The 13,915-nt window shown below is 43.7% G+C and overlaps 4 protein-coding genes across 4 annotated transcripts; 2 read left to right on the top strand and 2 right to left on the bottom strand.

Moving 5' to 3' along the window:
* Positions 1-1,052: 1,052 nt before the first annotated feature.
* EAF01_001528 (uncharacterized protein) lies at positions 1,053-3,434 on the top strand (the record flags this gene model as incomplete). Its single annotated transcript, XM_038909778.1, has 5 exons — positions 1,053-1,221; positions 1,574-1,874; positions 2,043-2,394; positions 2,473-2,928; positions 2,982-3,434. The coding sequence occupies 5 exons, from the start codon at positions 1,053-1,055 to the stop codon at positions 3,432-3,434; spliced, it is 1,731 nt and encodes a 576-aa protein (XP_038774590.1).
* Positions 3,435-4,089: 655 nt separating this feature from the next.
* On the bottom strand, positions 4,090-5,717 carry EAF01_001527 (uncharacterized protein; the record flags this gene model as incomplete). Its single annotated transcript, XM_038909777.1, has 4 exons — positions 4,978-5,717; positions 4,651-4,827; positions 4,520-4,607; positions 4,090-4,467 (listed from the first exon to the last, which is right to left on the bottom strand). Exons 1-4 carry the CDS (start codon positions 5,676-5,678, stop codon positions 4,090-4,092), a joined length of 1,344 nt encoding a protein of 447 aa, XP_038774589.1. The 5' UTR covers positions 5,679-5,717.
* Positions 5,718-6,478: 761 nt separating this feature from the next.
* On the top strand, positions 6,479-10,850 carry EAF01_001526 (uncharacterized protein). Its single transcript, XM_038909776.1, has 2 exons — positions 6,479-6,725; positions 6,844-10,850. The coding sequence occupies exons 1-2, from the start codon at positions 6,629-6,631 to the stop codon at positions 10,488-10,490; spliced, it is 3,744 nt and encodes a 1,247-aa protein (XP_038774588.1). The 5' UTR covers positions 6,479-6,628; the 3' UTR covers positions 10,491-10,850.
* Positions 10,851-11,127: 277 nt separating this feature from the next.
* EAF01_001525 (uncharacterized protein) lies at positions 11,128-12,303 on the bottom strand (the record flags this gene model as incomplete). The annotated part of the gene is made up of 2 exons (XM_038909775.1): positions 11,128-12,013; positions 12,098-12,303. The coding sequence occupies 2 exons, from the start codon at positions 12,301-12,303 to the stop codon at positions 11,128-11,130; spliced, it is 1,092 nt and encodes a 363-aa protein (XP_038774587.1).
* Between the last annotated feature and the right edge of the window lie 1,612 nt (positions 12,304-13,915).

Here is a 13,915-nt window from a genome sequence, read left to right as displayed (position 1 = left end):
CTCTTGATGTTTACAGGTATATGTGAAACTCTTGGAAGGCCAGGGCAATTATTGTACTGTGGACAATATCCTGTGCTAGATGGTTGTAGGGTTGAAGATCTGAAGATTTTACCATGGTGTTGTGAGTGGTCAATTTTGTGCCGTTGGTAAGGAAGGTAATGCAGGGTCACCGTACAGTAAAAATTGGGCTAATTTTGGTTACCTAGTATGTCTATTAACAGGTCCGGATCAGCATCCATATGAATTTTATTATTATTGTTCATATGTTTTTAGATCTCGGCCGTCATCTACCTCCATTTGGTTATGTTTCTGCACTTTGAGCTCTTTTTAGACTCTGCAGAGTTAGACCTCTCGAAGACCTGGGAGTTAATGAACGTTACAAGTCGTGGGGTTTAGACGGCAGTGAAGTCACACTAGGTTGTTAGCAGCGAACAGAATATCACAATTGCATCCGAACTTGTATTGACAGCTGCAGTGACCCGGCGGTGTCCCGTGAGAAGAAGCAATTTTGGAGATGACTGCTGAATTGTAATTCGCTCTACCTACTAACCTTATCACTTCAGCACACAGGATTCTGCTTCTTGCCAAAAAAGAATGAGCTACCTAGCAGGATTCTGTTTACTTTTGGGATCTAATTATAGGGATCCAGGGATCTAGGCAGAATCAGTTCCGTTGTACTGGTATGAGCCTGAGAGATCTCAAGTCGAGATGAATCCCAACTTCCAAGTACGTACCTAGTACTCCTGTGAATATCACTTGTTTCAGAATTCCATCACAACTTTGGTCGTAACCTTTAATTTACCAAAGCTCAAGCTCTCACGCCGCCAAGCAGATTACGAACGAACATCAAACTTTGACCATATTCACCAACACTCCAGTGCCCCTAGTAAAACAACAAACACAACAACCAAAAACAAAAATACATAGAAATGATTTCCGATAATTATATCCAATCGACACGATTTCCTTGACCCTTCTTTTCCACTTCAGGTTTCTCATACATACATCCGCCCTGAGCTAGAGAAAGAAAAGGGGAAAGGGAAAGATTAGCGATGCAACCTTCAGTCATTCAAAGAGCCGTGGTCCAAAGAACCATACGCGCCTCTACAACGCGCTATTGGTTACAAACACGAAAGCCCATCATCGCACAATCACAACTACGATGCCTCTCGACAGAAACGTCTTCAGGACGTAGTTCAAATGGTTTCAATCCAGAAAAGCGTGAGTTTCTCCCTTTTTACAATTCTCCGTCCTTGCCCTGTATTGCTTGGCATTCAATTCCTTGTCTGACTCGCTCCTTTTCATCGGAAGCTGGGTTTTCAATGGGGATGTCTCAGTTTATCTACAACCAAAAGCTATCAAGATTGCATTAGCTATGTAAAATGCATCAGATAGATTAAACCGGATGATATCGATCTAGAGAGATGGCAGGCACGCACATCTAAAAGCTGGCACTTATAATGTGCATATTACCATCTCTTCACACGTGAAAGCCACGTGATCCTGGCAACATTTACTTCTTGCTTTTATTTTCAAATTTTCTCGAATAATATCAATCTAACAATACATACAGGTAATCCCGAGACTGAATCATCCAATAACCAATATCGGAAGGATCGAAAAGATTACTCGTCACATGATGAGCCTTTCAATGCGAAGACCAAATTGCTCGACGCTGCATTGACTGCTTTTGCATCTATCATTGTACTAGGAACAGGATTTGCCTTGGGTGGTTATCTATATCATAGGTTTTACAAATGGATGGTTATTCACAAGATGGAAATTGCCTTCAAGCCGGGTGATCCAGTTCTAGACCTTGCCGCAACTACGAAACAGATGCCAAAGAGGTATGAAGCTGACGATGATGAACATTGGTTCGTACACAAGTTTTGCTGCTTTTAACACTGATTCTTGTTCCTCAACTGGAATACCATTCTTTTCTTTTTCACCAGGATTTTTCTCCTTAATTTTTGTTCTTCTTTTTCTTCCAAGATTTGTGCTTAGCTTGGTGGGTGAACGTTACTGACCCTGATTAAACCTAGGATTCACCGTGCAGAGCAGGAGAAAATTGACAAAATAGTGCACGGAGAAGATCGTGGACACTATCATCTATTAATCGGAGAAAAGGGTGTGGGCAAATCCAGTATGTTGCTCGAGGCCATGCAGAAAATTGATGGTGAAGGAGTTAGTATGTTTGAAGCACACGCGGACCCTGAGATTTTCAGAGTACGTTTGGGAAAGGCCCTCAATTTTGAATTCAATGAGGATTACATCGGATCATACTTCTCTGAACGAGGACCAAGAGATAGCACGGCTTTATTGGATATTGAACGAGCGATGAATAAATTGGAGAAAGTTGCTTTGAAGAGACGAGGTACTGGTCGTGGACCTTTGGTAAGTGTTGCATCTTCTTTCATCTGACAATTCTAGCAAGACATGCTCTGAATAACTTTTGGATACTTACAATCTTAGATTGTCATTATAAATGCGATACACCTTCTCCGAGACGACGAGAATGGCAAGGACCTACTCGAACTCTTACAACAACGTGCTGAACAATGGGCCGCTTCCAACCTAGTCACTATGGTTTTTAACAGTGATGACTATTGGGTCTACGAAAGATTAAAGTTACTAGCAACACGTATGGAAGTCACCACGATTTCAGATCTTCCCCGCAGCCTAGCTGTGTCTGCCCTCCAAAGATATCGCCAAAAATACTATGCCGAGACGCCTTCGACCGAAATCTTGAATGAGGTCTACAACCGCGTAGGCGGTCGTCTCACATTCTTAAACCGAGTTGCCAAATCCTCAGACATGCTCGAAACATGCAACAACATCATCGACACCGAACGCCGCTGGTTCCTCAACCAATGTTGGATCCTGGGTATGGAAATGGACGATGACGTAATGGATCAACAAAAATACGCCGTAAGTGTCTCCCCCCTCTTTCCCCCCCTCACAACCATATTCACGACCCCCAGTCCGCAGCCATGGTCCTAGCGCAAGCCCTCGTCGCCGCCGAAAAAGACACCCCCACCTACATCGACGACGGCTCACACAATATCCCCGAAATCCCCCTCCACAAAGCCCGCCAGATCATGACGCGCGCAGATTTCATCCAGCAATACGACCACGTGAATCTCTTCACCATTACATCGAATGCGATGGTGCGCGCGGATTCCGTGCCCATGCAACAAGCGTTCCGCAGTATCTGCGCTGAAGAGGGCTTCGAACAACATCTCGAAGCGACGTTGCAGAGGATTAATGATATTGAGAGTTTGGGGAGGACGAGGGAGATTGTGGCAAAGGATTTGGTGTTGGGCGGGAAGTATAAGATTAGGATGAGTGAGGGCGAGAAGAGGGGTACGAAGATTACGGAGGTGGTGTTGGAGGAGAAAGCGGAGGAGGAGGATGGTGGTGGGGAGGATAAGTAGATTGTGGACTAGGGATGGGGATGGGCGGAAGGGTTGGTGGGAAGGGTCAGTGGATGTATGTATATATGATTGTGATATTTTTGTATATTTAGAAGGGAGGGAGTGGGAATGGCTCAGATAGGCTTTTGATATTGAATGGCAATATTTAGATAGCGTAGATCTAATTTTATATTCTTTAGTGCATCTAATTCGAATGACTTCCGCGAGAACTATTAGTTTGCAACTTTAAACTTCATATACGGACCATGATATTTTTACACAACTCAAAACGCAATATCTTCTTCACCTGCCGTAGTCCCTTGTTGTACATAGAGCGATAGAATATCAATTGGGCTTTGGGACCCGATAAATGGGGTTGGGAAGATTGGTGGAAGAATTGTTCTTGTCTGTATAGATAGGTCTTAAGAAGATCTACGAATGTGGTGCAAGAGAGTTTCCTTTTCATATCAGACTTTCTGAATAAATACTGCACGTTCTTGAAAGAAACAAGAAACCTCAAACACAATTGCTAGAAAGCTGCATAATCAATAGAATTCATCTTGACATAAACACAAACTTCCTCCGCGCCATGTTGAACGAGCAACTCAGACCCGCGTATACAATCTCCCTCTTCTATTATCCCCTCCCTCTCTCCCCTCTCAATCTTCATCTCCACTCAAACCCTTCCCTCCACCCCCACACCATCCCGCATCCTCACATGACGAATCCAATCAATCGCCTCCAACAGATGCGGTACAAATTTCAACGGCTTTTCCGTCGCCGGAAAATGTCCAATATCCGGCATGGCCTTATGTCTCGCACCTGGGATCTTATCACAAGTAGCTTGAGACACTGCGGGTGTATTACTCCAATCATATTCGCCCGTCAACATGAATACTGGACATTTTTTAGTATCGATGCTGGAGACTCTGGTGCGGCCGTCGAAACCGCCAAAGTAGAAGTCGAGGTCGCCGTGGAAGATGCCGTATGCGGATGCGCTGTACATGTGCCAGATGAGTTGTTTGTTGGCGAGGGGAGTGGTTGGGGACATCATCTGTGGATTGGAGTTAGCTCTGGGTTTGGGGAGCTGGTGGACGAGCCATTACGCCGTATACCCATTCTGGGTTGAAGAGAGATTGATTGACATAGGGTGATTGGTCGCTGAATTGACGATCCATGTTAAGATACTCGCAGCTGTGGTTGTTAGAAAGGTTTTTATATAGATGGGAATCTTTACCCTTGGAGTGGAATTGTTCCACCAGCACCAACTTCTTCAGCTCTAGTCGCTACAGCTAAACATACTTGACCAGCCATGGATGCTCCGCATATTATGGGTTTCTTCAATCTTAGCTTTTTCACTATTGCGGCGATAGCTCCGACATAAGTGTCTTCAGTGTTTGTATAATCCCCGGGACTAGAGGATCTTATGTTAGTAGTTTGTCCATGTTATTCGACTGCAGAGAACCGTCAAACTTGTGATGTTGTGTGAAGGTCGATAACATATACTAGGACCTCTAATCTTCCCAACAACAAAAAGTGAATTTCAAATTACATGTGCACTTACCAATTATTTGGAGGAGGGTAACTCTTCCCATGGCCCGGTAGATCAAAAGCTATCATATTGCACTTCTCACGCATGGCGTTATGATTCATAACCCCATGATATTGTCGACCGTCTGCACCGGCTGTATGGAGAAAAACTATGTCTTGTTCCCCAGAACCACTTTGTTCGTAGAAAACCTTGCATTTTCCCCATGTTGGGATGGTCAAATATACATAACGACCAATGACATGATCCTCATCCACTTCAGGCTCTTCGTCTAGTTTTATCGGCCCGCAATATGTGTCATGAAGCACTTCGAGGACTCGTCTCCAGATATGAGTATGTTGAGTGAAAGACATTTGATCTCCTTGAATCTCAATACCTTTTTGCTTGATGTTCATTCCAAACATACCCCAATAGCTTTGAAAAGGAGCAACTGGGACCGGGTGGAAGAATTGCTCCCAATGTCTAAGTGATGCTAGTAGTATGAATGAAGCCTCCTGGGCTGTACCAACTCTTGCATGACATGTACCATTATCTATGGCAATGATTATAATGTTGTTCGAGGTCGATGTACCAATTCCAAAAGTAATTTGAGGAAGAATCGCCGGAGTTTTAACAAAAGCATTGTATTGAGGATCTTTGTTAATCAGTTCGTCAAAGACTGGAAGACTTGAATGAAGTTGATCTGATAGGTCGGTCCAGCGAGAAGAGGAAGCCATCCTGAAGGATCACTTATTGCATGAATGAAATGAATGATCTGAAAGGAAGTGGACATGTAAAGAAACAAGACAATGTTTGATGGAAAGATGTTATATACTCGATTTCATCTGCATGAACAAAACATATTGGTGAAAGTGTTACCTACCCCGCAGCAAGAACATGACACCAATGTACTTGCACAACTTGGCAAGAAAAACAAAAAAAAAAACGTTTCTAGCCAAACAATCTGAAATGTGTATTTGAGCCAGGAAGTGATGGATAACAGAGGCACACAAGAAGTAGATTCTGGAAAAGTGATCTCATATGCTGGTGAACATGGCTTATGATACCAACTGGAGTTCTTTGTGATACTGTTTGGTTGACCTTCCACAAACCACTCACTAATAGCACCTGGAAGACGTTCTTATCTTGGTCCTTTGATTATGATATTTTGTTTGTTTAAGGAGCTGACATATAGTTCGTTTGTTGATTCCTCTTGTCATTTACTCAAAGCACCGACACAGTCACCGGCACAGTGACTCTCAGCTCTTATATACATGTGAATTGTCCATGCATGGCATATCCATATGAAAGATCTTGAAAAGAAGAAGTGAGTACAAGGTTTAATGGATGTTGGACGTGATAGGAAGTCAAATATCTTGTTCTGCACAGTCAAAGACCTCAATCCCTCCTAAGAGATCCGAGGCTTAGCCGATCTGACTAATAAACATACAAATAGGTCCGAGCTGAGGCTTTAACAGATCCTTATTAGGTGCTCTTCTATCTAGCGGCCGCTAGATCTACAGTTCCCAAAAATTAAAATCATCAAGTTAAATCAATATCAGTACGACGCCAAAGTTGATTCGAGTCAATTTCTCACACACAACCCCTCCTTTATACTTACAACCATTGACAATTCCTTCAACAAAGTTCACACAATCGAATTTCACTGTAATATGAATCGCAAAGCATGTTAAGTTGGGCCAAAGGATTATTCTCCTCACAGCTGGAACTCGAGAATTTGGAAGAGGATCCGATAAGTGATCAAACTGATAAGATAATTCAAGGTAGATCAAACCTTTTTGTTATTTGCTTTTGGGAAACCTGAGAATGTTGCACATCTCCCCAATTGTACTTGGCATAATTGTATTGGGGTAGAAAACTGATTGTCACTTCCGTATTCAGAATCCGAAACAAATCTATCTCTCCGGAAGAGAGATCTCATCATGGATAATTCACGAGAACCTGCAAGTGACCAATATGGTAGCATAGATGACCACACTGGTACTAGTACAAAAAAGCACAAGAAGGATAAGAAGAAGAAGAAGAAGAGTATGGGTGGATCAGCAAGTGTTCTGCAGAGAGAATATAGGATTGCTGGCATTCGAGAAAGCCCGGACGATGTCGGCGCGTCAGAACGAGATCCAGCTCCTTCACCTACACCAGCCTCAGAATTGAGCTCAAAAAAGGAAAAGCGAAGACACCGAAAGTCAAATCAGAACGCACATACCGAGGATGTGCATGGACAAGAGGCAAGCTCAGAAGCTTACCCATCTGGGCAAGCTGACCAGCCAGAGCTTGGTACAGCAGAATTGACTCAATGGGGCAACACTAAACAATCAAAATCGAAACAAATGCGCAAGCATCGAAAGTCTCTCCCAGAAGAATCGCGGACTAGCTATGAAGATGATGTTCCAAATGAGCCAGTTGACGCAGCACAATTGGAAGATACAGAATATCAAGAACCTGAAGGCGAGATGGCAATCACCGATTCGGCTTCGAAAAAGAAAAATCGCCGCAAAAACCACAGATCAAGCACATTGAATTTGGAACCGCTAGGTGGAGAGGAAATTCGCCAACAAACAGAGACTAAAGCTGAAGCGGACTTGACCCATGCAAACGAAAAATCCAAGAAAAAGAGAAAGTCAAAGTTGGAGAAGATATTTGCATCAGAAGTTGCGCAAGGGAATGAGGAAGCTCGCGATCGAAATCAAAGTCCGATCTTAATTGACGAAGACCCTCTAGCAGATGCTGAAAACAACCATTTCGGAGACGAATCGTACCCTTTGAAATCGAATACTAGCAAGAGAGATCATTCACAAGAAAACAATGAGGAAAATGGTGCTCAGGCCCAGGGCAATAAAAGTCATGCTTCAGACAAATCAATACCCTCAAAGTCAAAAGCCAAAAAATCTGTCGCTAAAACAAAGACTCCGAAAGTCAAGCGAACGGAAGCTGGCGATGCAAACTCGGCTGCACTCCTGAATCAATTCATTTCTGCAGGCAAGAATCGTCGCTTGGAATCAGAGCCAGCTGTTCTATCTGCAAAGGCTCTTGGGAAGAGGCCAGCTGTTGATGAACAAGTTGAACAACAATCGAAGAAAAGAAAACAAATTGATCCAGATCCCAGAAACGGTGACATTCGCTCAATGTTTTCGGATGATTCTCAAAATGGAGGTTCTACTGTGACTGCATCAAAAATTAAGCAAAAGATGAGACAACCTGCATCGAATGTTGATGTGGCTGTTTCATCACCTGCGGTAAGAACAAGTCGTTCTGGAAATGAAGAAATGGCAGGCTGGACTGCTTCTGATAGAAGATCAGCATCTTCTGGGAATACTCAAGAGTCCTCGGATGATACTTCGGAGTATGAGGGAAAGTCGGTGGATACATCAACCACTCGTCGAAAGCGGTATTTGCCTGTTGATGAGCCTTCTCTAGTGTCAATGGAAACACCAAAATTGGGCAAGAAGCAAAAGCAAAAACAGGGAACATCCGAAAAATCGACTAATAAAAAGTCCACCAAGGCCAAGAAAGATCCTTCGAGCGGAGCTAAACCGAAACGCAGCAGAAGTCAATCTGCCACAAGATCAAGGGATGGCAATGGAAGACTCAATGAAGACGAAACTAGAAAGATCGCAGACGCCGTGGAGTTGTATCGTGTCGACAATGACCTGGAACAGCATGCTCTCAATACCATCATTCAGAACAATGCTCTCAACGATGGAAAGAAATTTTGGGATTTCATGACAGAGGAAGTACCTGATGTTGCCAAGCGAAACCTCCAGAGTTGGTGTAGGAGAAACTTTCACAACTATGCAGCACGAGGTGTCTGGACTCCCGAGCAAGATGAAGAATTGATGGAACTCTTCAAGACTATGCCTAAAAAGTGGGCTCTCATCGGTGCTCGGCTCAATCGTTTGCCTGATGATTGTCGTGATCGCTGGAGAAACTACCTATCCGTCACAAATTTAGAACTTGGTCCGTGGAAACTTGAGGAAGAACACCAGCTCAAGGATGCTGTCAAAAAGTGTATCGACCTCGTTCGCGAAGATAGACGTCGAGAGGGACTGCTCACTCCTGAGGAGGAAAATGACGATACTTATCACGAACACGATATAAGCTGGATGAAAGTCAGTGAGCTCATGGATCTCTCCAGAAGTCATCTTCAGTGCTATCGAAAGTGGAAGTCAATTAAAAATCGAGAACATGCTACTACAGACGATCTTGTCGCGGAACGTATTGTAATCAGTAATAGCTGGAAGAACCTCAAAAGTTATCAGGAAGCAACCAAGACTCTGGCTGGAGAGAAGTTACAATTTTTAAAGGCTATTCGTGATAGTAAAGCAGGAGCGGAGAGTAAGATCGATTGGAGAGCGATTGATGAAAAGCTCGATCGAAACCACGATGCAATGGAAATGAGAATTTGTCTCCGTGGCTTGGTACATAATATTAACACCCATACTAATAAGACTCTTCAAGAGAATGTTCAGCTACTCATCGAAGCATATGAGCAATCAGCACCTCATGAACCCGAAGGTTATGTTGACTTGCCTTTTGAATCGACTGGTCTCAAGAAGCGAACCAGAAAATCGAAAACCAGTCCCCTCTTTGAGAACAACCCCGAGCTTTACGATGTTGGTGGTAGTAGCTCCAAGGTCAAGATGAGACATCGCATGCTTAAGGCAGATGAATCACAAGAAGATCAGAATTCTGCCGGCAACCAGAAGAGTGAGCAAGCTAATAATTCTGTTCAAGTTCCTGATTCGGCAAAGAAGTCCAAACGTGCAGCTCCTGTGAAGAAACCAATCAAATCATTTGCATTGAGCACTGAAAGGGTAGTGGATAGCGACGTCGAAAACGACAGCGATGATGGAGTACCAACAAGTGCGCAGAAGCCTCGATCTGAAGACGAAGACGATGGTGAAGATGCTCAGAAACCACGATCGAAGACAAAGCAGGCGACACACAAGAAGAAGAGTCAACTGGCAGCTAGAACAGAGATTGTCGAAGAAAGCAGTGATGGTGAGCCAGAACGCCAGCCAGAATCTGATCCTGACTCAGATTCTGAAGATGTTGAAATGGCTGATGCACAGTACGATTTGAACGATAAATATCGTAGTAATGAAACTTCTCAATCTACTCAGTTTCACCTCGGTAGCAGTGGCTCCAATGGTAACAAGAAGAACAAGCATTCCATTGGCCGTGAGTCGGAAGACATACCCCTCGATGATTCTGTTCACAACTACTCTCCCGTCGACTCTGACGAAGATTCCGAAATGCAAGACCCAAATGAGCTGCTTCAAGTTCCTGCTACACCAGAACATGAATTGCAAGAAGGATATAGCGAGCTAAGACAAGAAAGTGCAGACCTCGATGAGTCTAGTCAAGTTTATCCAAATGGTCAAGGCGATCCGGAGAGTGATGCAGAGAGTACCATGGACGATATGTCAGATATTCCAGCCAAAGTCATCAAGAAGAGGGCACCTGGTATTAATGGTGAGGGAGGTGTATATTTTGGCAGAGAGTCGAGCGTTGACCTTGATCAATGAATAAAACATGCGAGAAGGTGGACAGCGGGAAGAAAGATACACACTATCACAATGGATGGATTGCTTGCTTGTTAGCTTATGAGCGAAGGATACCCGGAGAAAAGAAATTTGGCCATTTGGAGGAGTTAAGGGTGTGTAAGGGCTATGTTTTTGTACATTGTTCACCTATACAAGTTAGTGCGTCTCAAGGAACATAAAAAGTTAGGTGGTTTGCTAGCACATATCAAATGACTGCAAGCGAGCATACATATCTAAGATGTAGAAACTTTAGGAGACTAATTACAAAGTCATAATAACGAACATACGGTATCGTAGATAGAATGAATACAGATGGTAAAATATAAGGCTTTCTGGCAGTGGTGATTATTTTTGATTTTTGATTTCCTAAGGTGATGAAATTTCCTGAAGTACTCATATAATGTTAAGTATAAACATGTATAACGCCGAGTCTACCCTGTCCTGTTGGTCCTTGTTCCAGAGTGTCTGATATGCAATGGGTTTCTGCAATATGCCCTCCCATCGCCTGACTTTCCTATCATTTCGAAGGAAGATCGTGGTTTGATCGCTAAATATGAATTTATCTTCCTCGTGTGTGGTTGTTGGGGATTCCCCATCGCATCAGCACTTTGAGATCTTCCTAACATCCATCTACTTTATCTTCTGACACTGACGACGACGATGTAGAAGAAATATCAAATTCACTCTCGGGATACGGATCTCGCTCGTAACTCTCATGATCGACCTCCTCATCTAGAACGGAAATCTGAAGAATAGAAGAAGTGCGCGGCGAAGACTCACCCCTATCAATGCGGATACGAGGATCTATCGTTTTGTTTCCTTTGTCTTCGGGGATGAAGTTCTGTTGCTGCTGTTTTTTATCTTCTTCTTCTTCTTCTTCTTCCTTTGATTGCTCATCGCGTGGGGAATCATCTGGATTTAATTCTGAATCTGGATCTGAGGTGTCACGAGATTGGGACCCGGATTCGGATTCTGGTTCTCGGGGTATACTGATGTGATCTTTGAAGAAGTGGACGTTTTTGAAATAGGTAGTGAAGTGTTCATCGCGGTTTTTGAGGGCGGGAAAGAATGAGATGAGGGAGGGGATGTGCAGAGAGTGAGGGGTGCGGGGGATGTGGGAGAGTTGGGAGGATTGGGGTGGAGGGGAGTGAGGGGAGTGAGGATAAGGATGAGGATGAGACGGGTGAGGTGGGGACGGGGATGGGGATGGGGACGGGAATGAGGATGGTTCGGTTGTGTGTGTATATGTGGGTGTGGATGTGTAATGATATTCATCATTATCATCATCATTGTCTGGATTGATTTCCATATCGAAGCCGCTATCAATATCACATCTACAACCATCTCTCTCCAAGAACCGAGGCGGTTGATCCACAACGCGCGGTGAGTAGCGAGGAAACCCTGTCGCTGTCCCTATCTCTGTCTCTCGCCCAATGTAGCACGAGGCTTCATATGAGGCTTCACATGAGGTTTCTCTCTCGGGTATTGAGATATAATGAGAAGTACTAGGAGATGTTAGAACCGAGTGGGTAGGTAGTATTGCCTTGAATGTGACACATGTAAGGCTAGATGGATGTATAGGTACGTACGAACTATCTGTTGAGATATCTATCACTGGTGAAGTAGGTTTTTTTTGGTTTGGCATGGGGGTACATTTGATATCTGCGTCTTCGGATATTGTAGTTTCGGTCATTGTTATCCAGTTGTTTTGGTGGAAGGTGTTGTGGGGTTTGGGAAAGGAGGTCGATGGGTTGTTGTTGGTGTTGGGAGAGGTGTTGAGTTTGCGGGAGGGCATTATGGTATGGAGATAAATTGAGTGAGTATCATTATATAAAAATGGAGTTGATCTGTTGACGATTAATGAATATGGGTCGAAGAATGAGCGGTTCATAATACATTGATTGAAGTGTGGAACGGGATACGCAGTAAATTTTATAGAACGAGGATTTGGGACATGGATATCGGTCGATGGTGAGGGGAAAGCGGAGAGAAAAATCAACAAGAGAGCATGGGATCATCGAGATAAGATTGTTGTAGGTTCGATTCTACATGATATGTATTCTGTGAGGCGTACGATGCACTCGGTGACGAAAAGGGAAATCATATTCATATTGTATCTCCATTGATAGCTAACCAAGTATTCACTTGTAAATATGTGTTCTGCCGTGATGATGTGTTAGAAGCCAAGAGGCAGCCTTCTTTCTAGAAGACAAAAAGAATGAATCCTTCCGGGCAAGGATGCAAGGTACCCCAGATATCAACCATGTCGAAGAAATTCCAAGGCTGCGACTGAAACTCCATTCTAAACCATAAGGTATGAAAGAGAGAGTACTAACACCTCTGACTCATGATGTGTTCTCATGCTCTCCTGCCTATTTTTCAATATGCCTTGCACAACATCAATAGCATCCCAATCTCAGAATATACCCAAGATAATGTGCCTCACCACAACATCTTCGTACACTGCACGAAATAGTGTAGTAAGGTAAGCTCAGAACCCGATCTCGGATATCATCTCTCCCATCTCAACCTCCTGCATCTCACCTTGTCGCATCCCAACTTACCTCATATTCTAGCCCAATATAAATCCGAAACCAACTGCATGTATGTAGGAGTAGAGGGACAATTTTTGACCAGACACCTGAATAACAGATTGGATAATTTAATCCCTCATACAAATAATCTCTCATGCAAATAGTCAGAGTAAAATAGGCAGACGAAAGGGTTTAAATAAACCTGAAATTCAGACAAGACCGAGGATGTTGGTACGGGAACATCGCTGAGGCCCGATTGACACATGAGGCTGAAGATGCAGGGAAGATATCAAAAAGTGAGAACAAGGAATATAGGGCGGGGACGGGAGAAGATGAGGCTGGCGGGCGAGTGCCATATGATAAAAGGGAAAGAGGGAAAAAGGAATGAAAGATCATGATTAATGCCTCGAATCATGAAGACACGAACTGTGAGAAGGACCTCGACAATGTGATAGTTTGGAGAAGGCTAGTGGCTGTGCCCGACTGTGGCGGCGGCACAGCAATCTAGCCAAGCCGGATGGAGGAAAGCTGCATCACTCGTCGACATTAATTCAGGGCATTAGTTTAATCGTGATGTGAAAGCTAATGCATTATGATGTCTATTAATCGTGTGTACTTTTTTTCAACCTTTAATACAACAGAGCAAGGCGCAAGAACGTCTTGAGATCTATTGAACGTACGAATGTACGAACATACACGGCTAGCAACACCGGGCGTATTAAATTATCCCGAGTCCACGCTCTATCCTTCTATTGAACATTGGGCGTTGTATGTGCCAGCACATATCAGAAGTGAGGAATTTGCCTATATCCTCTGTTCTCGAATCCAAAACCGCCGTACCAAGTTCCTTCTAATCCTTGTTGACCTATCCCA

The sequence above is a fragment of the Botrytis porri genome (genome assembly GCF_014898465.1).
Source record: "Botrytis porri strain MUCL 3234 chromosome Unknown BPOR_002, whole genome shotgun sequence".
Taxonomy (NCBI): Eukaryota; Fungi; Ascomycota; class Leotiomycetes; order Helotiales; family Sclerotiniaceae; genus Botrytis; species Botrytis porri.
This window is presented reverse-complemented; position numbering and strand designations above follow the sequence as displayed.